This window comes from Eublepharis macularius, chromosome 18, assembly GCF_028583425.1.
Source record: "Eublepharis macularius isolate TG4126 chromosome 18, MPM_Emac_v1.0, whole genome shotgun sequence".
Lineage (NCBI taxonomy): Eukaryota > Metazoa > Chordata > Lepidosauria > Squamata > Eublepharidae > Eublepharis > Eublepharis macularius.
In genome coordinates this window covers 16,333,469-16,354,653 of record NC_072807.1, presented here as the reverse complement: position 1 = coordinate 16,354,653, position 21,185 = coordinate 16,333,469, and the positions used below count along the sequence as shown (strand labels likewise).

General features: G+C 45.5%; 1 protein-coding gene across 3 annotated transcripts in view; it reads right to left on the bottom strand.

Annotated features, from left to right (window-relative positions):
* IGDCC4 (immunoglobulin superfamily DCC subclass member 4) overlaps nt 1–21,185 on the bottom strand; it is a 104,855-nt gene that overhangs the window by 53,923 nt on the left and 29,747 nt on the right. For 2 of the 3 annotated variants that reach the window (XM_055002874.1, XM_055002876.1), the window contains exons 2-4: nt 17,102–17,434; nt 15,504–15,645; nt 12,213–12,346 (exon numbers count right to left, since the gene is read on the bottom strand). In XM_055002874.1, coding sequence (XP_054858849.1) covers nt 12,213–12,346; nt 15,504–15,645; nt 17,102–17,434 — 609 coding nt within the window. The remainder of the gene's footprint in view (nt 1–12,212; nt 12,347–15,503; nt 15,646–17,101; nt 17,435–21,185) is intronic. The other variant, XM_055002875.1, reaches the window with a different exon arrangement.

Below are 21,185 nucleotides of genomic sequence, written 5' to 3'. Positions count from 1 at the left end.
CTCCTATTTTATTTGGCTTATTTTATTCTTATTTTGCATAATTTATTCTGCTCCTGCTTAATTAAAGAGACAGGTGGGGAGCTGCCCACCCCCAACTATAGGAATCTCATCCATTGACTTATCTTGCAGGCCGGGCGCATAGATAGCTGTAAACAGGCATTAGAGAGATTCATGCAGAGGCGGTCCAGCAATGGCTACTCATCGAAGTGGCTGAAAGGAATCATATCCAGAGGCAGAAAACCTCTGAAAGCCAGTGCTAGGAAGCAACATCATCGGAAGAGCCTCTATGTCCTGTTTTTTGGCCCTCCAAGGCACGTGATCGGCAACTGTGTGGAACACGATGTTAGATGGGATGGATCCCTGGTCTTATCCAGCAGGGTTCTTCTTTATATTCTTCTCACTCACAAATTTTCAAGCATACCATGGTAGTCCTAACAAAGGGCTAGCAACTTGCTGCTTCTGTTTAAATAAAAACTCGGATTCTTGGGAAACTTAGAGTCTCTACATGAGAACTCTGACACGAGGATGCTCAAGTGTGGGGAGGCGTAATGACAGCCAGGAAGCATAGTTTTAAAAGACAGAGGCCGTTTCCACATGGCTTATCTTTTGCCAGAACACAGCGTCTACATGCGCAAAATCGCACCAGGAAGACGCTGTTATCGCGCGATTTTGCACGAGAACACGCTGTGTTCCAGCAAAAGGTAAGCCGTGTGGAAACGGCCAGAGCCAAAGGCTCTGTCAATTTCACCCCTCTACAGAGCTAGCTAAGATCGCTCCTCAGACTTTGTTAATTTCCTCTGCGCATCCTGGAAGGCTCTGTCAATTTCACCTCCCCTTTTGGGAGGCGAAGAGGAAATTAACAAACCCTCTGACCAAGAGAACTGTGGTTCTCGAAAAGCTTATGCTACAATAAAGTTGGTTAGTCTTAAAGGTGCTACTGGACACTTTACTATTTTGCGACTACAGACTAACAAGGTTAACTCCTCTGGACCTCTGAGGAGGGATTTTTGCCTACTCTGTAGAGAGGGGAAATTGACAGAGCCTTTGGCTCTATTTTTTTAAACTATGCTTCCCAGCTAACATTGCATCTCCCTACACTTGAGCATCCTGTGTAAGATGTCTCCTGTAGAGAGACTCAGAGCCAAGCTACAAGTGATGAAATATACTTGAATGGCAAGTGAACAGACTCACAGGTATTCCTCCCTGTTCGCTTGCCATTCACTTGCGCTCCACATAGTGATCAAGTGGAGCTCACGTGAATGGCAAGTGAACAGGGAGGAATACACGTGAGTCTGTTCACTTGCCATTCGAGTGTAATTCATCACTTTTAGCTTGGCTCTCAGTCACACACTCAAATCCAGTCTCTGGTTCATCTCCACCCCATCCCGCACTGCACTTTCACAGAATCACAGCATACACAGAGCACCAGCTGCCAAAACTCAACTGGGTGAACATATTGCCCAAAGGATTTCGGGGAAGAGACTGTGTGAAGAAACAGCTTTCGTTTTCCTTCATATTCAAGGATGAGACATCAAGCAGAAGGCAAAGACGTTCTAACAGATCTCCCCATTTGAGGTCTGGAAGAGGAACTCAAGGAATCGGAGTTGCTCTTCATTCAGATTATTTCCGCCACTCGACTACAATGGCCTCATTTAAAGACTGCAATTTTTTTTAAAAAAATTGCTTGTAAAGGCCCCCATATCAGCATTCCCGTGTGGAATGCAGCTTCCCCAAGGAGTGTCTGGAAATTTACACCGTGAAGTCTGCCCAGCCCAAAACATCTGTTGCTCACCCAGCAATACCCCGGGCCGCAGTTGCCATGCACCCCAGCTACCAACACAGAAGCAAACACCTCTCTATGACCTTCAGGAGAGACTCTCTGGGGCCCAAAATAGCTTCTAATTGAAGAGAAGCATCGACCCTGAATTTTTTTTTTCGATTTTTTAAAAATTATTTAATCATAGAAACAATAACACAAACCAAAGGGAACCATGAGATACAGAGAGGAAAAAATCATAAAATTAAACCATGGAAAGCAGTAAAATAAACTACACTTCACAATCTGTTACAAACCCAAGAATCACAATGGGCAAACACACGAGTCATTTTGTAGAAAAAGAGCTGAAGGAACTCATTAGCCACACCTCTTGCCGTCACCGGAAGTGTCGTGTAGCTGATTTCCATATGTCACACCCCCTGACATCACCTATCCTGGCTGTTTTAGACCCAATCCTAGCCATTCAGGGCCGAAATTGGGCCCAAACTGGCAAAAAGGGTCTGAAAATGGCCGAAAAGGGGACCAAAATGGTCAGGATTGGGCCGCTGATGAGCGGGAGAGTGATCCACCACCCGTCAGAGGCCTGATCTGGGCCGTTTCGGCCCCAATCCAGGCCGAAACAGGCCCATAATGGCCAAGAGTCAGGTGGGTGGGGCCACCTGACATGTGACCTCTTTGGGGAACTGCCGGAACTGCGTTCCTGTGCATTCCCCCTCAAAATGAGCCCTGGACAAACATCTAAACTTTTGTTTCATCGAAGGAATTACACCTTTAGTACCTATAAAATCCAGAGCTGGTTTCCATATTTTATCGTAGTCGAATAAAGGAACTACCATACATAGGTCCCAAAAGAATGGATTGTGCATAATCCTGCCCATTAAATATTGCTCCCAGATTTTCTGGTACCATTTTTTGAGCAATGGTCCCACAAGAGATTTCCAATTCCTAGCAATAACCAGGCGAGCAGAGGCAACCAATATTGAAACCAGAGATTTAGTATTTTTATCAAGCAGAGAATCGGCCCAAAAATCTAATAACAAAAATTCTGGGGAATATGGCAGTGAAAGACCCACCATGTTGGATATCTCCTTATGAATTGCCTTCCAAAAATCCTGAACCAGACGGCATCAACCCTGAAAATGAAGTCTCTTTTTCTTTTTTAGAAAGGCAGATTTCTAAGCAGGCAAAAGTTGTCTGGAGCTGTGCTGCTCCCAAAATAAAAAACACAAAGCCAACCACAATCGCCAGAATACCTTTTATTAGGACCAACCTAATTGATACAAAACAGTCTGCAAGCTTTCAGGTTCTCCAGAACTCTTCCTCAGGTTGGAGGTTGCAATAAAAAACATAAGTGGGAGGAGATTCCACCCCCTACCCCAAACAACTCTTCAAATTTCATAACATAGTTTGAGGATGAGTTTAGGAGAACTTGAAAGCTTGCAGACTGCTTTGTGTCATTTTGGGTGGTCCTAATAAAAGGTATTATGTAGCTAGTCGTTTTCTAGGCTGTTGCTCTTGGGGCCAAAATTAGGTGAGTCGCTTTTTCATGAGTCAGGTCAGGTTTCTGCATGAGCCAAGTTGGGTTTCCCCAACCTGACTACAAGTCTCTCAGCACATTTTCGTCAAGTGGAGGGAGATGCGATGTTAGCTGGGAAGCGTAGTTTAAAAAGACAAAGCCGGTGGAGATCGCTCCTCAGAGGTTTGTTAATTTCATCTTCACCTCCTGAAGTCTCTGTCAATTTCACCTCTCTACAGGAGGGTAGTTTTAAAAGCTGAGATCAAGCTGAGATCGCTCCTCTGGCTGATTCCGCACATGTTGGATAATGCACTTCCAATCCTCTATAGAGATCATTTGGAACTGAATTTTTCATGTGTGAAATAAAAAATCCACTTCCAAACAATTGCTAAAGTGTATTGAAAGTGCATTATCCAATGTGTGCGGAATCAGCCTCAGAGGGTTTTGTTAATTTCATCTTCTTCCCCACCCCTCCCTGGCTCTGTCAATTTCACCTCTCCAGTCTAAAACTGTGTGGGATCATAACCAGAGGGCAGCGAGGAATGGAAATGGGCTGGAGCTGCCTTCCAGAGCCAGGCTTGGACCTGGAGAGGTTATAATGGGCTGAAGTTTCCCTTCTGGGATTCCACAGCCCCTTCACACAGCTCCAGTGTATAGCAAAGCCTTTGCCCTGCCGCCAGCTCTGTCTTTTTAGACTACCCTTCCCGACTAACACTGCATCTCCCCACATGGGTTCTTCACGTGTCAGATGTCCCGAGTAGAGCGACTCGTAGTCTGAGGATGAGTTCAGGAGAACTTGAAGGCTTGCAGGCTGCTTTGTGTCATTTTGGTTGATCCTAATAAAATTTATTATGTTGACAGTGGTTTTCTAAGTTGTTCTTGGAGCCAAAACTAGATGAGACACTTTTTCATGAGTCAGGTCAAGTTTCTGCATGAACTGAGAGAGGTTCCCCCGACTTGACAACGTTCCCAGTGGGTGTGCAGCCCCCAGCAGGGCAAATAACACACTGTTTGGGGTTGGGAAGAGTGAAGACCGCAGTCCAAATCTAAACCGAGTCTCTTCTCAGCAGCTGTCACCGAACTGTGGGAGAAGGAGTGGAGAAATCTCCAAGCTCTACCCTTGGTTTTGGGGCTTCTATACCAAAGCAGATGATATCAAATGTGGGCTTTGCAAGAGACAGGCTCTCGGAAAATGAGTTACTGCCACCTCTGTGGATGCTTGGCAAACAGAACCTAAGCTACAAACCCAGGGGAGGGTGTGGTCAAGGGGGTGAGCAACACAGGCAGCAATCTTGCCCTCCCACCCTCTAGGCTTCAAAGAAGGGTCAGCTGAAGTTCAGCATGCCAGTCCCGGCCCTGCCTTACTATGACCCCACCAAAGAGATAGTATGGTGTAGTAGTTAGATCTGGGAAACCTGGCTACCGATCTATGGAGGCTGGCTGGGGGACTTTAGGCCAGGCACACACTCAACCTAACACCTACCTCACAGGGTTGTTGTGAAGATAAAATGGAGGAGAGGAGGAAGACCTGATCTGCTTTGGGTCCCCAATTAGGGAGAAAGGCAGGGTATAAATGAAGTAAGTCAATGAATAAATAAGGAAGCAAACTTGCATGGCATCTCAACAGCCACATTGGGGGGGGGGGGCATGCCATGGCTCCGTCCTATGCCATGATGGCTTTGGAAGTGGGAGCTTCACTGGCTCCCCCCCCCCCCTTAATTTTGCACTTTGGCTTTATTGGGAAACCTTCCTAACCAACCCTAAAAATCCACACATGTAGCAAACCGCTGCCAAGTTTTGGCAGCTTCCCTGGCAGGCTAGGGAGGGAAGAGAAATTGCTGTGCTTCAGATCCACAACAGAAACAATTTGCCACTGGACACCATTTGCTGCCTTTTAGAGTTTGGGAAACAAGAGAAGCAAGAAAGGGGATCAGCCACCTGTCCGAAATGTCAAGATGTCAAGGATTGGGAGGGAGCACCTTGAGGGGGGAAACAGAACACCCCAAAATATCCATTGACTGAAGCTGAGTTTTGTTGCCCACCTCCTTCTTGAGGTGCCGTCCACTTGCCTTACAAGAACACACTTTCCTCCAAAAGGATAAATAAGGTTTGGAGACAAGGTTGGTTCATCAGCCATTCCACCCTAATGACTACTTGGGACAACAATAACAGGAGTGCAAAACGCCCTCCCAGCCATCAGGGGCACAGAAGGGGACTGGGGCATCTCTTTCTGGATCCAGACAGAGATTGGAGGTACCATCCTTGGGGCAGAGGGAGACAAAATGCCTGGAGACTTGTGGTTTTCAAACTGTTCTGGGGATTTACGGGGGGGGGGGGGTCTTCTTGTCGTGAGGAAACCAGCACAAGCTTTCCCAAAAGGCGATTCCCCCCTTCTCCCATCCACTACATAAATTCCCCTGCAACAGGTAGCTTATGAAGGCGTTCTTGGACACCCTCCCAGGACCCCATTTGAGCATCAGAGAATTTTCTGCCATCCACAACAGGTCTTTGGGAGACCTTTAGAGGACTCTCAGTGGACAAGTCAATATGAACGCTTAGAGAAGCGAAAATTAAAAAAGAACATTTCCCCGGGGAAGTGAGGAGTAGCAACCCAAAGCTTGACACCAGCCTTGTTAACTGGACCAAGGACCATTCTTTACCAACCCACACGCTGAACGGATGCAGTATTACAAACGCCATGTGTAAAGCTTTAGTAATAAAAAAAAAAGTGTAAAACTTTAGTGACACAAGGTGCCGATGGCCACGCATATGTTCCAAACTGGTGGTGGTGGTGGAGAGTGCTCGCAAGTCATAGCCGACTTATGGCGACCCCTGGTGGGGTTTTCATGGCAAGAGACCAACAGAGGTGGTTTGCCATTGCCTGCCTCTGCAACCCTGGTTTTCGTTGGGAGGTCTCCCATACAATTACTAACCAAGGCCGACCCTGCTTAGCTTCTGAGATCTGATGAGATCAGGCTCACCTGAGCTATCCAGGTCAGGGCACCAAACTGGTAGAAATACCAAAAAAACATCAGAATAGAGACTGAATCTCCAGACTCCAAGAGTCTGGGTGTGTTCCTGGATGCCTCCCTATCGATGGAGGCCCAGGTCACGGCGGTTGCCAAGTCTGCATTTTTCCATCTTCGTCAGATCAGGCAACTTGCCCCCTACCTGACGCCCCAGGACCTGGCTACAGTGATCCATGCAACGGTCACCTCCAGGCTAGATTACTGTAACTCACTCTACGCTGGGCTACCCCTGGGCCTGATCCGGAAACTACAACTGGTCCAGAATGCGGCGGCACGGGTCCTGACTGGTATACCTTACCAGTCACACATCACACCTGTCCTGCGCCAGCTGCACTGGCTTCCAGTTGAATTCCGAATCAGGTTCAAAGTGTTGGTTCTTACCTTTAAAGCCCTGAGTGGGTTGGGACCGGCATATCTTCGGGACCGCCTCTCCCTGTACGTTCCCCGGAGATCGCTCCGATCAGCGAATAAATATTTACTTGTGGTCCCCGGCCCTAAGGAAGCCCGCCTCGCTTCAACCAGGGCCAGGGCTTTTTCAGTCCTGGCCCCAGCCTGGTGGAACGCTCTGTCAATGGAAACCCGGGCCCAGCGGGACATATTATCGTTCCGCCGGGCCTGTAAGACAGAGCTGTTCCGCCAGGCGTTTGGTGATTGAAGGGGGCGGTGCCATGTCGGCCTCCCACCTTTGGGGTGGGGAAGGTTCTCCCCACCACTGCACCTTGTTAATTTGTTTTATTATTTGTATATTGATTTTAGTTTTTGTTTTTATCAATTTTAACTGTTCACCGCCCAGAGCCCCTGGGATGGGCGGTATATAAATTGAATAAATAAATAAATAAATAAATAAACTTCATTTTAAAAATGTTCAAATCTCTAGATGTCTGAAAAGAGATTGTTGGAACACCTCTGAATGGGCAAGGTCTACCTGCCACCATCTCCCACTGCCTGTATCTTTGGCTGCCTCTCAACCAAGGTGAAATGTGGTGAGTAAAACCGAATTATTCAAGAGGCCCCTTCTGGAAAGGGAACAGGGTCACTGTTCCTGTCCGTGAAATTTTAGGCAGTTTCCTTTGCTTTGTTCACTGCACAAACCACCTTGCTGCATGAGTTCCCTAATTCTGTAATCCAGTTCGGTTGCATTGTTTCTTGCACATGTTATGCTACCTTAATGTGTACAGCGGTCTTTTTAGTGTGCCGTTTCAATTCTGCAATCCCATTTCATTGCACTGTTGATTGTATGCATACTGCTCCAGTGGCAGAGTATTTAAATGTGAGACCTTGACCTTGAGTCTCAGTGAGAATGGCCAACTATAAAAGAAGAAACAAACAAATAAAAGGGTAACCCCAAGTACTATTCTAGCTGTGACAAGATGATCTGGTATTGCTGTCCCTCCACCTCTCTCTCCCTTATTGGTGGAAACCTCTGAAAAGGTGCAAGCAGGGCTTTTTTTCTGGGAAAAGAGGTGGTAGAACTCAGTGGGTTGCCCTCGGAGAAAATGGTCACATGGCTGGTGGCCCCGCCCCCTGATCACCAGACAGAGGGGAGTTTAGAGGGGAGTTTAGATTGCCCTCCTTGCAGAGGGCAATCTAAACTCCCCTCTGTCTGGAGATCAGGGGGCGGGGCCACCAGCCATGTGACCATTTTCAAGAGATTCCAGAACTCCGTTCCCCTGTGTTCCCCCTGAAAAAAAGCCCTGGGTGGAAGAATTCCAGTTGTCTTGAGAAGCATCGTCTGTGATTACTATTATTATTATTACTACTACTACTACTACTACTACTATTATTATTATCAATTACATTTCTAACTCATCCTTCCTGCAAGCGGGCTCAGGGCGAAGTACAGCAGTTATAAAAATATAATACAAATATTAAAACAATTCATAAATGATGATGCTTTTCAATCTTTTCCATACTCCATGATGCATTTCAGTCTCTCTAAAAACTGGTGAAATGGCAAGGCGCAGAATTGTGCAGGGGGGTAGAAAGAACTGCCTTCTTGGGGAAGGATTGTCAACTTCAACAGGTAGATCCATCACCTTTTCTCCCTTGGGCAGTGCAGGTAGAGCCATCGCTGATGACTCAGGAGGCATAAGCGAGACTAAAACGGACTGGTAGCATGATGCAATAAACAAGCCTATATTCATCCCAGATGGCATTATTATTATAGGTTATTTACTGACTGCGAGTTAGTTACACTCCAAACTAACCAATGAGAAGCAAATGAATTCCCACGGGAATTTTCGGACTATAAGGAGCCCCTCAGATGAAAAAGCTCAAGCGACTTTTAGGTGAGTCCAAAATGCAGCATTGAAAGGGAGTTGAACAAGGTCAACTATGAAATTATGACCAGGGCTCATTTTGAGGGGAACGCACAGGAACGCAGTTCCGGTAGTTCTCCAAAGAGGTCACATGTCAGGTGGTCCCGCCCACCCAATTTTTGGCCATTTGGGGCCCAAAAATGGCCAGGATTGGGCCTAAAACAGCCAGGATTGGTCCCAAAACGGCCAGGATTGGGCCTCTTACGGGTGGTGGATCACTCTCCCGCTCAGCAGCGGCCCAGTTCTGACCATTTTGGGCCCCTTTTCAGCCATTTTCAGCCCCTTTTTGCCATGTTGGGCCCAATTTTGGCCCTGAATGGCCAGGATTGGGTCCAAAACAGCCAGATAGGTGAGGTCAGGGAGTGTGGCATATGCAAATCAGTTATGCTAATGACACACTTCCGGTGATGGCAAGGGGGCGTGGCATATGCTAATGAGCCCCTGCGGCTCTTTTTCTACGAAATGACCCCTGACTATGAAACAATGACTCTTGAATACTGCACTCCCCCTTTCCTGCCAAGTCCCTCCTCAAAAGCAAACTCTTCAGCCAGGACTTCAGTTGGAACCCTTGGAGTTCTCATTCCCAACTCAGGTGCAAGAACATTTGCTTGCATTTTCTCCTCTGTTCCCCAGGCCCCTTCCTACCACCTCTATTTTTTATCACTGCAAATGTGATTGATGCCAACCACCACCATTTCCTCCCATACCACCAATTTTAATTGACACCTTGCTCAAGCCTGCGGGCACTGTTGGAATCCTGACACAGAGAGGTGGGCGCGACTACAAATGACTGCTGGCACGAGTCCGCAAAATCCGAGGAAGGGAGGTTATGTATAACTCTAACAGCAACTCCTGGACATTTCAGGCAGAAGCTCTGTTTAAAATAACATATTTCAGGCAGAAGCTCTTTTAAAATAAACATATTAAAAATATTTTCTTGCATGCACAAACTGTAAAAGATCCTTGTGCTGCGGTGGCAGCTGTTGCTGAAGCAACTTTTTTTTTTAATAATAAATTTTATTTATCAACAAAACAGTAAACAATTTCAACCATACAACTTAAACAGTAAATACAAAAAGTAATATATGGAAGTAACAATAAGATACTCTTCATAAATAAAATTGCTGACAGAATGCTATGATTTGCAGTTCTTACAGTTAAAGATATTATACATAATTTTCTTGAAGCAACTCACCTCATAATTAACTATCTAGTATTTTCTGATATAAATGGTTTGGAGGATTTGCTTCTGTCCTATCAATGTAGTCTAAGAAATGCCACCATTTTTCATAAAAGTTGGACTTGTGTGTTGTGTTGGTTAAATTGTCTGTTATTTTGTCTATGATAAGCTGATCCCATACTTTGGATAGCCAGTGGGAGATTGGTGGGGGTATTTGTTTTTTCCAAAATTAAGCAACTTTTAAAGACCCTGCACAGCCAAGAGAAAGCCCTGCTGGACAAAAGCCCCATCTTGACCCACCCACTTTCTAAAAACAATTGCTGAGCAACAGGAAGGGTATCAGCGGGCACCACGGCACCCTTGGGTACCATAGTGGGGTCCCCCGATCTACCGCAATATCAGTAATTGACATATCACCATCCTTAACAAAGGCTATTGTGAGATGTCAATTACAGATCCCACCCACACAGCATATTATTATTGTTGTTGTTGTTGTTGTTATTGTTGTTATTATTTCAATTTATAAACCACCCATCCTCAGGGGCTCTAGGCGGTGCACAACAGTTAAAATCAATAAAAACAAGAAAAGAATTCTAAAATCAACATAAAATAAACAATAATAAAATAAATTAACCAGATACATTAAGGTGCAATGGTGGGGAGAACCCCCACCCCACCCCAAAGGTGGGAGGCCGACATGGCACCGCCCCCTTCAACCACCGAACGCCTGGCGGAACAGCTTTGTCTTACAGGCCCGGCAGAACGATAATATGTCCCGCTGGCCCGGGTCTCCATTGACAGAGCGTTCCACCAGGCTGGGGCCAGGACTGAAAAGGCCCTGGCCCTGGTTGAAGCGAGGCGGGCTTCCTTAGGGCTGGGTGCACTCATACACGGGTGCATACAAGGCTGCATTCAGTGTAATCCTTCCGAAAATATTCTACCAAACTAGGTTTGGGAAAGACTGTAGCAAAGGGAAGGAGACCGCAGAAAATGACAGCTTAGGGATGTCAGGTGGATACCACCTTCCCCCTCCCAAAAAAATCCCTGTTTCAATTTAGACATGAAACCAAAGCAAAACGTCCATGTGAAAGCAGGCAGAGGGAGGGATTATTTTTGTTTGTTTGGAAATGTCAAGTCAAGTCTATTATTGCAGTCTGCAACCAGCACATATAAAACCGTTTGCAAATCAGTTTTAAAACAGTTGAGACTGGATACGGGAGAAGAACAATGAATATATATAAGAGTAAAAAAATAAGATCATCATAAATTAGTTGTTTAAAAGGTTAAAATGCATTCAGTCTGCCTTATGCGATTTACGTTGCTTGTAGACCTGGGCACAGAATCTTACTACTTGACGTGTTGTCTGGTGATTCCGATCAGACAAAAGAGAATCAAGTTTGATTTTATTTGAACCTCCAGGGAATCTTTCTACTAATGGACTGATGGTTTCTGCTCTAATTTTACTGTGACTTGGGCAGTTAAAGAAGATGTGCTCCATTGAGTCAATTTCTCTTAGGGGAGGTTTGGAAACGCCATCTATAAGGACGGCCTCATACAACTACATCAATAACACTCCTGAGCATTTTTATAGCATGTGTCAGTTGTTATGCTGGTTCTAATTGATGGCTTGCGCTGATGGTGGTTGTGTGTTGCATTGTCTCATAATTGTCATTGTTTCATTCATAACATCTAATTGTTTTTAGTTTTTACTGTGAATAAGGTTGTAATCAAAGCGTGGGGATTTTAAGGCATTCTCTTCTGTGAATATTTTATTATGTTTTTATTGCATTCTTCACCAGGCTTGTAATCTTGGTTTATTACTATGTATTTGTAGTGCATTCTCCAATTTTGTTAGTTGTTAGTATTCTTAATGGATTTGGGGGTGGGGGGTGTAATCCATTTTCAGTCTCAGTGACAAAGTCAGATTATTAGTGAAGTGAGTAAATTAATTAACTGCCTTGATCAGCTCTCTGGAGAGGCAACATATACATTTTCTATAATAAATAAATTTCCAAGCACCATTGCAAACATGTTTTGGGTAACGCATGGACGCCAACACTGTAAAGTAAATCAGCATCAAATCAGACATGAGGAGATGGGGCAAGTGGAGAAAGTGGCTATGAGCGAGCCACCTAGCCAGTTTATGGTGGATTTAAACTGGGTATTTCCCAGCATCCCCTCTTACCTACAGTGCCATATGAGGTAAAATCCCAGATTTGACACCTAGAAAACATTCAGTGCCTGGTTACTTTTCTCTTTTTCCTTTTTTCTCATTTTACCAGCTGTTGTATTTATACAATTCTGGGCTATGGAACTTTTGTTTTCCATACCATCTGGATTTTTTTTCCCAAAAGGACACCCAGCAGTACAACCCCCCGTTCAAACTCCTGACCTTTCAAGGTGCTGAGAACAGCGTCGCTGCTGTAACGTCTCCCTGCCCAGTTACTTGCCACACAGCGGTACGCCCCAGCGTCACTTTCCTGCACTTCTACAATCTGGAGGACTCCGTTTGGGAGAACGATAAACCTGTGGGAAATCAAAGGACACGAGGAACTCACCTGTCCTGCACTGGGCCAAAGCACTGGGTCATTTAGCCCAGTGCACAGTCTCAGGGCTGGTTCCCACACTGAAGTACCTCACATGGATTTTTCCGCACTTCTGATGACTTGTAGAAGAACGTGCAAACAGGCAGGACAGAACGTATTACCCAAAGCCCTACAAGTTCTGTCTGGAGAGGAGAATGATGTCAGCTGCTCTGATTCCCTCATTAGGGAGAAAGGTAGCATATAGGGCCAAGCTACACATGACAAATGACACTTGAACGGCAAGTGTATTTCTCCCTGTTCACTTGCCCTCCACTCAATCCACTTGCCGTTCAAGTGTCATTCGTCATGTGTAGCTTGGCCCATAGGTAGGTAAAGGTAGTCCCCTGTGCAAACACCGAGTCATTACTGACCCATGGGGGGATGATGTTTTCTTGGCAGACTTTTTGTTACGGGGTGGTTTGCCATTGCCTTCCCCAGTTATCTACACTTTACCCCCAGCAAACTGGGTACTCATTTTACCGACCTCGGAAGGATGGCAGGCTGAGTCAACCTTGAGCCTGAGAGCCAAGCTACAAGTGATGCCTGACACAGGTTGGGCACTTGTCAGCTTCCCTCAAGTTTTGATGGGAAATGTAGGCAGCTTGGCGGAATGTTGGACAAGTGACAGCTGAAAAGTCTGCTGGACGGCAGTCAGAGAGCCAAGCCGCAAGACTAGAATGCCTACATTTCCCATCAAAACTTGAGGGAAGCTGACAAGTGTCCAATCTGTGTCAGGCATCACTTGTAGCTTGGCTCTTAGTCAACCTGAACCCAGCTTCTGCCAGGATCAATCCCAGGTTGTGAGCAGAGCTTGGGCTGCAGTACTGCAGCTTACCACTCTGTGTCATAGGGCTCATATAAATGCTTATAAATGAAGGAAATAACTTCCTACACCAGTGCAAATCAATACTTGACAGTGCAATCACCAAAGCCATACTAAATAATGCTGTCCCTAGATAGATCAACAAGGCTGACTCAACAGAAGGCGGCTTCAGCTCTTCATGGTATAGCATTTCCATTTCTAACTACCACGAGTTTTGGCCACCATCAGTTCTATCCTGAGTTGGTCTAATTCTTTTTAAAATCCACTTACATATGTGGACATGCAACAAACGGTATTCTCTTTCCAGTGTATCCACACAGAGAAGATTCTCTGTTTTGCATTCACGGCCATTGCAAATGCAGAAACGTGAGTATTCGTAACAGAACTTTCGCATGGGAAATTTCGCACACTTTCCTCCGTCGGTTGTCGTCTTCCCAGAAGTTTCCCCCAATGCACCATCAAAGGATATTCTTCAAAACACTGCTATCAAGTTATACCACTAAAGAGGTTACTAATTGTATTTAAGCTTTCAGTGAAGACAAACCCTTAAGAAACCCTTCTGTGACATGGCAGGGGAAATGGCAGCTGCAAGAAGCGGAAAGAAGGAAAATGGTACCAGTGTAAAGGGGACCTTTGCAAATGTGAGCATTCTTGTCCCAACAGCGTGGTGCTGATCTTGGAACTGCGATCCTCTCAAACAGATTGTAGCAAACCAGATTTAGAAAAGAGTGTACTGAGGACAAGGACAGCTGCAGAACATCAGAGCATGGCATTATGTGAATGCTCAGCCAGCCCAATTGCTCAAGTTTGGATGCCTAAGCAGAGAAAAACCTCTGTACAGAAACAGACTTAGGGCCAAGCTACACATGACGAATGACACTTGAACGGCAAGTGGATTGAGTGGAGGGCAAGTGAACAGGGAGAAATACACTTGCTGTTCAAGTGTCATTCGTCACTTGTAGCTTGGCCCTTAGTCATGTTCACTTCTTTTTGCTCATCCTGACTCAACAGTCAAGGCTGTGTGTGTGCCATAATTCCATGCAAGTGTAGAATCAGAAGCCAGCTTCAAAGGAAGCTCAGCTTTCTTTCTTATTTTTCTAAGAAGCTAATTTTCAGTCCTCATGGCTGCAAAGACAGGCCTGAAAGTCTGTGGGCAATGGCACGAGGGCTGTTGGCGAAGGTTTCTAGGGGTTCGCGCCCTACATAGCCACCCTATAACTAGTCAAATAGCAAGAACAGATTTTATGAAGGGGGAGAGAAATTACACACACCTGTACATCTCCGAATTTGGCTTCCCCCTGCCCCTTCTTTTGCCAGTCGGTTTCACAACATGACCTCAGATTCAATACTCGGTCCTTTTACACACTTCTCCCAAAGTCATTGATAACATTTTTGCTTCTTTGCCATATTTCTACCTCTTTTGTTCAGTCCCCTGAATTCTTTCCCCAATCAGAACAGATCAGTCCCGCAAGAACATTTGGGAACATAGAGATCCAAACAAAACCTTCCTCAGAACCAACTGTGACTCAGAAACTAGGATTAGGACTCGCTTGTTATACAGAAAGCAATTTCCAAACCAACCGAGCAGAAAGCCATAGCCAAGCTGCTAATTTCACAAGATCCGAGAAGGCGTCAAATTAACAGGGAAGTGCCCTTTCCTGAAATACGTTTTATCTGCTGCCTTCCAGTTTCTAAACACCACTTTTTCCTCTTCTCAAGCACAACCAGAGACAATTGCCATTTTCTCATCAGCTGTCGTTAGCTAACCACTCCCCTGCCCATCAAGGTCTAATCCTGACAGCCGGTTTGCACCACAGGCAGCCACAGACAGTACAATCCTGTCCCAGAGACAATCTCACTGTTAAAGTGAGGAAATGGCACATAAGAGAGAGAGGCTATAACACAAACACACACCATTCACATCCTCCAAATTTCCCAGTGCTCTCCAGACTTCAAGCCTCGCTCGACTCACGTACTTCCAGTTAGGGGAAGATCTGAATTCAGGTCTCCCAAATGTCATAATAGCCTACATTGCCAGGACCTGACAGATTTTGTGATCAAGCCTGTGGAAATGATTGGATAAGGTACCCTTATGTCACAGCAATGTCCTTCACTGCCATTGGCTGAGCTGCTCGAATCCCTTAGAGGTTGCTAACTGTTTATCAAGGAGGCCTGCAAAACACTAAAAAGATGAAATCATTCCTCCAGAAGACTTCCTATCTAAAGACTCACTGTCTTCAAACATGGCACAACACCCCAAGCGCAACCAGTGTACCTGGGATCCAAAGAGACAGGCACGTGGTCCTTCTGCCAGGTAATTACTGGAGTGGGCAGCCCTTCAATCCGACACTCAAACCGGGCAGCACCATTCTCTTCCACCATCTGGGACTCTGGATGTTGAAAAAATTGAGACAATGCTGGGGAAGCGGGAGGCAAGAAGGGACGGTTGAAGGAGGAAGGAGAGAGAAAAGAAAATTGAGTTCCTTAGTTTTTCTTGCTCGGACATATAGCCCGTCTTGTTCCATTAAGACTCCTCCCAGATTGTATGGGAATGCTATTTTGAAAAAAAATAATTAATTCTACCCTTTCTTTCATATCCCCTGAAGGCAGCTTCACCATAAAATCTTCAAGAATATCTAACAAAAGCATAGCGCAATGAAAGCATCCAGTGTTGTAAGATACTGCAAAAGAATTCGAAAAAGCCAAACCCATCAGATATTACAAATGAAATTCAACCATCTGTTTATGTGACCAGGAAGCGAAAAAATCAGATTCCAGATATGCCATTTACTTCCCACCATTTAGTGTTGCCCATGATCATCGTTTATTTTATTTATTTTACTTCTTTTATACTCTGCCTTTCTCCCCAAGAGACCCAAACCAGGTAACATGGTTCTCTTCTCCACTTTATCTGCACAACAACCCTGTTATGTAGGTTAAGCTGAGAGTTTATACGACTGGGTCAAGGTCACCTAGCAAGCTTCCAAAGCAGAGTGGGATTCGAACCTGAGTTTCCCAGATCTTAGTCTGACCCTCTAATCATGGCACAATACTGGCTATGTTGGTCACATGGTGTATCAGTTTTGAGTATTGAAGTACGTTCTAAGCATGACGTGAATAGCCCAGGTCAGCCTCATCTCATCAGCTCTCAGAAGATAAGCAGGGTTGGCCTTGGTTAGTAATTGGATGGGAGACCTCCAGCATAGACAAGGGTTGCAGGAGCAGGCAATGGCAAACCACCTCTGTTGGTCACTTGCCTTGAAAACCCCACCAGGGATCGCCATAAGTCAACTATGACTTGAGGGCACTCTCCACCACCAAGTACATTCTGAGCCTAATGTTCCTTATAAGGTTGTTGTGAGGATAAAATGGAGAAAGGGAGAAAAATACAAGCCACTTAAAGACAAGTTTCAAATGAAGTTAAATAAACATTTTTCTAATATTGAAAACACCGACATGTATTTGAGGCTGCCATTTTTTCAGTTGTACTAATTGTATTTATTGATTTTATATTTAACATATTTTCTAATAAGGAATATTGTTGTTCCTCCTTTGGATCCTGGAGTCTCAAATATTCTTTTTAGGATTTTATTTTTTAAGTCCCTAACCCCGCTTCAATTATGCAAATTTGCACCTGTCAACTTATTCCTCCAACTTTATTCTTTTAATTCAAGTTATGAAGAAAGAGCTAAGCTTTTCTCTGCCATCCCAGAGCCCACAAAACTCCCTCCGCTCCAAATTCTGAATTGCCATCAAACATCTCACCCATACTTTCAAGCCCAGACTTGAACCTCAGGTACTAGAAACTTGCTTCCCTTTTCGCTACCAGAAAGCAGAGAGTTTTAAGCCCCTTGGATCCAACGAAACCCTTACTTGAGTCACGAAGCAGAATTGTTCGGCCAGCAACTGAGCCAAGAGATCTGTGAGAGATGCAGGAGTAATTCCCCTCTGCACCAGACCCTCGAAGATAGTTGCCCTCCTCCGAAGCCACCTGAGCTGCTGAGATGAACAAAGATCCATTGGGCAAGAGCCGGAGGTTCTCCTCTTCCACCACCCGCAGCCCGTTCTTCATCCAGGAGATGCCAAGGAGCTGCTCAATGGGAGCCAGGGTGCAGTCCAACATAAGAGTTTGGTTCGGCTCCAGCGTCACTTGGCCGGGACTAGTGCCACAGTTCAGCTCCAGAGAAAGACCCTGAGGTGGGTTCCCTGTGGTGAAAGCACATGGGCTTGTTAAAGAAATAAAACCATGAACTTTAAGCAAGAATACCTGACCGGTTCTCTGAGTCTCTGAGCCAGAGACAATTTGCAAGACCACTCCTACCCTCTGAAAGCTTTGCAAGACCTCAGTTTACTGCTAAGCTAAGCTTTGCCAACTCTGAGCTGCGAGGCAAGGCGGGCCCTGCAGTAGAAGGGAGATTGCATGACAACCCAAGGCCTGTCATGAGGCAGGATCAAAAGGGACTTCTGCTTACATAGAATCATAGAGTTGGAAGGGGCCATACAGACCACCTAGTCCAACCCCCTGCCCAGTACAGGATCAGCCTGACAAATATTCTCTGACAAATATTCATCCAGCCTCTTCTTGAAAACTGCCAGTGAGGGGGAGCTCACCACCTCCCTAGACAGCTGATTCCACTTTTGGACTACTCTGAGCATGAAAAAGTTCTTCCTAATAGCCATCCGGTACCTTTGTGCATGTAATTTAAGCCCATTGTTTTGGGTCCTACCCTCTGCTGCCAACTGGAACAGCTCCCTGCCCTCCTCCAAATGACAGCCTTTCAAATACTTAAAGAGAGCAATCATGTCCCCCCTCAATCTCCTCTTCTCCAAACTAAACATTCCCAAGGCCCTCAGCCTTTCCTCATAGGGCTCAGTCTCCAGACCCCTGATCATCCTCGTCGCTCTCCTCTGCACCCTCTCGATTTTGTCCACATCCTTTTTGAAGTGAGGCCTCCAGAACTGCACACAATGCTCCAGGTGCGGCCTGACCAAGGCAGTATAGAGTGGGGCTATGACCTCCTGCGATTTTGACACTATGCCCCCTTTGATACAACCCAGGATTGAATTGGCCTTTTTTGCCACCGCATCTCACTGACTGCTCATATTTAGTTTACAGTCCACTCTTACCCCAAGATCTCTTTCACATATACTACTGCCGAGAAGCAATCCTAAATATATCCCCAGGTGTTCAACTGGTCAGATGAAAGAAATATATGGAGCCAGACCATTGGCTCAGATAGCTATTATAAATCCAGACACGTCACAAGCAGAGAATGGTTGCACTTTAAAGACCACTATCAATCCGGGTGAATAAACACCAATCAGGAAGAAATAAATAGACACTATGTGTAAGTTTAATTTTTCTTGTTTCTTTTCTATTGTTTTTTAAAGTGATTCAGTGCATTTGTGCATCCCCAAAAAGTGCCCTTAGTGCTCAGGGACAATCCTCTACTCATCAATAAATATTACTCATTAATAGATACACTAATTAATAATTTACAATGGATAACAATCATTTACAATAAATAACATGCACTAAAAATTAATGGCCGCATTCATTATACAAGACCTCCCAGCAGTTCAATTCCATACAATATTTCAAAGCGGGAAACGTCCTTTTAAATCCCTTTTGTATTGTACCTCCACATTCTCTCTTCTGTGTAACACCCTTCCCACCTTCTGACTGTGATAAAAGACACAGAGGTCTCCATTCCTACTCATATCTGATGAAGGGAGTTCGAGTCTCAAAACTTTGTAACTTTTATTAGTTCATAAGCTGCTAAAGGACTCTAACCTTGGCCATCAACTGCAGATCAACATGGCTATCCACTTGTAACTATCTTGCCCAACACCTGTGGCTCAGCTCAGATCCTGTATGCAGAGGCACCAAGGATTCAACTCGGGATCTCCACATGTAAACACTGTGCTGTATCTCTGAGCCACAACCCCTTTCTAGCTAAGAGCATTAAAGGCAATTTGACAGGCATCCCAGAAAATTACTAGCCCATAAACATTTTCACTAGCTGACTCTTCCCCCATTTGTAGGTTGGTCATTTCTGGTATACAGACAGCCTACAAGAACCGAGTCTCTTTCTAGTATAGAAATGCTTCCTGCCAGGTCACCTACTCCTATTCACCACAAGCGACCAGACATGCATCTCTTTACAGGCTTTTGCTAAGGGCTAAATTGTCCGTGCTGAATATGCGACCTGATTCATATGTAGCTGGCCTACCACAGAGTCTCTCTACACAAGACACCGCGGCACATGTTCATCAAGTGTAGAGAGATGCAATGTTAGCCAGGAAGTGTAGTTTAAAAGGACAGAGCCAGCAGAGATCACTCCTCAGAGGATTTGTTAATTTCAGCTTTGCCTCCCCAAAGGCTCTGCCAATTTCACCTCTCCAGTCTAAAAGTGTGGGGGATGGGAACTAGAGGGCAGCAAGGCATGGAAATGGGCTGGAGCTGCCTTCCAGAGCCAGGCTTGGACCTGGAGAGGTTATAATGGGCTGAAGTTTCCCTTCTAGCATTTCACAGCCCCTTCACACAGCCTTTGCCCTGCTGCTTGCTCCGTCTTTTTAAACTACCCTTCCCAGCTAACATTGCATCATCTTACATGTGTTCTTCGCGTGTCAGATGTCTCATGTAGAGAGACTCATAGTCCCAGCTTGCAAGAGCGTCTTTTTCAAGAGTCCAGCCTTTATCTGCAACGGCCCTTAAGGGACACTCCATCAACGTTTGCTGGCACTTGCCATGGCCACACTCTGTATGCATTCCAAATGATTTGTCACAGCGCCAATCGAAAAGGTTTCCTGCCTCCATAAACGAGTTTATCAGCACAGGCTATGAACTGCGTGGCTCTGTGCCCAGAGTTGATCTCAGAATCATTTTATAGCAATTCAAGCACCCTATTAAACCTGCTGCTGCCAACTGCGACCGGGGAGGGGGTGGAAAGAGAGAGAGAGAGAGAGAAAGAAAAGGCACTAAAGTTCTTCAGAGCATGTATCTATATACGACAATGTCCAAAATTAAGTTTGCAGCAACGAAAGCTGTTAAAAACACATTATCGCTAAGGAAATTGCTAATTGCTCAATTAATTTCAAGCCCCCTCCTATGCATGTTTCCTGGCATAGTGGCTACGATCTCTGAGATGAGCACATTTATTTCAGCAGCACGCTCTTTGGCACCAACAGCTCCTTCTTCTTACCCCTTCTGCAACCCCTTTGCATGAAACCTGTGCCTGCCCAAACTCCCTCTTCTGCACAAACTATTCAAGTCTTCTATGGCCTCTGACCACTAAAACCGTTAACCGTCATCAGGAAATTTACATGATAGGAAAATCATCTTTCTCTGCCCCATATGCTACCATTTCTTCTCTGTGCCTGCCCTGCCCAGTTTTCTTTGCTCCTCTGGAGCTTTTGTCTTCGGTATCCTCTATTCCCCTACTGCTCCATCTGGCTCTGTCCATTGATGCGTTTAGGCATCTGTTAAAGACTCCTCACTTTAACTCTGGGAGCCACCAAGTCTCTGGAAGAAAGGCGGGCTGTAAACCAAGTAAAGAATAAAAACTGACCTCCTGCTTCTCCCTTTCCCATGGGCGTATCAGCCTGGCAGGGGCTGAGCCTTGGTTTTTGTTACGGCATCCCGGTGATGTAGGCACTTCAGATATCATAATAACCATATCGTCATTGCAGCAAAAAAGGAATCCAAGAGCTTGCCCACTCATCAGAAAGGGCCAAAACGGGGCAGGCAAAAATCAGATAAACTGGTGGCTCCTGGCCTGGGTGCTCTGAAAACTCCTGACTCGGGAACCACACAGATCCTGGGCTTAAATGTGGCCCTTGAGAGAAGTCTAGTCTTCTAGCCAGTTTGGTGTAGTTGTTAAGAGCGGCAGGACTCTAACCTGGAGAGCCGAGTTTGATTCCCCACTCCTCCACTTGAAGCCAGCTGGGTGACCTT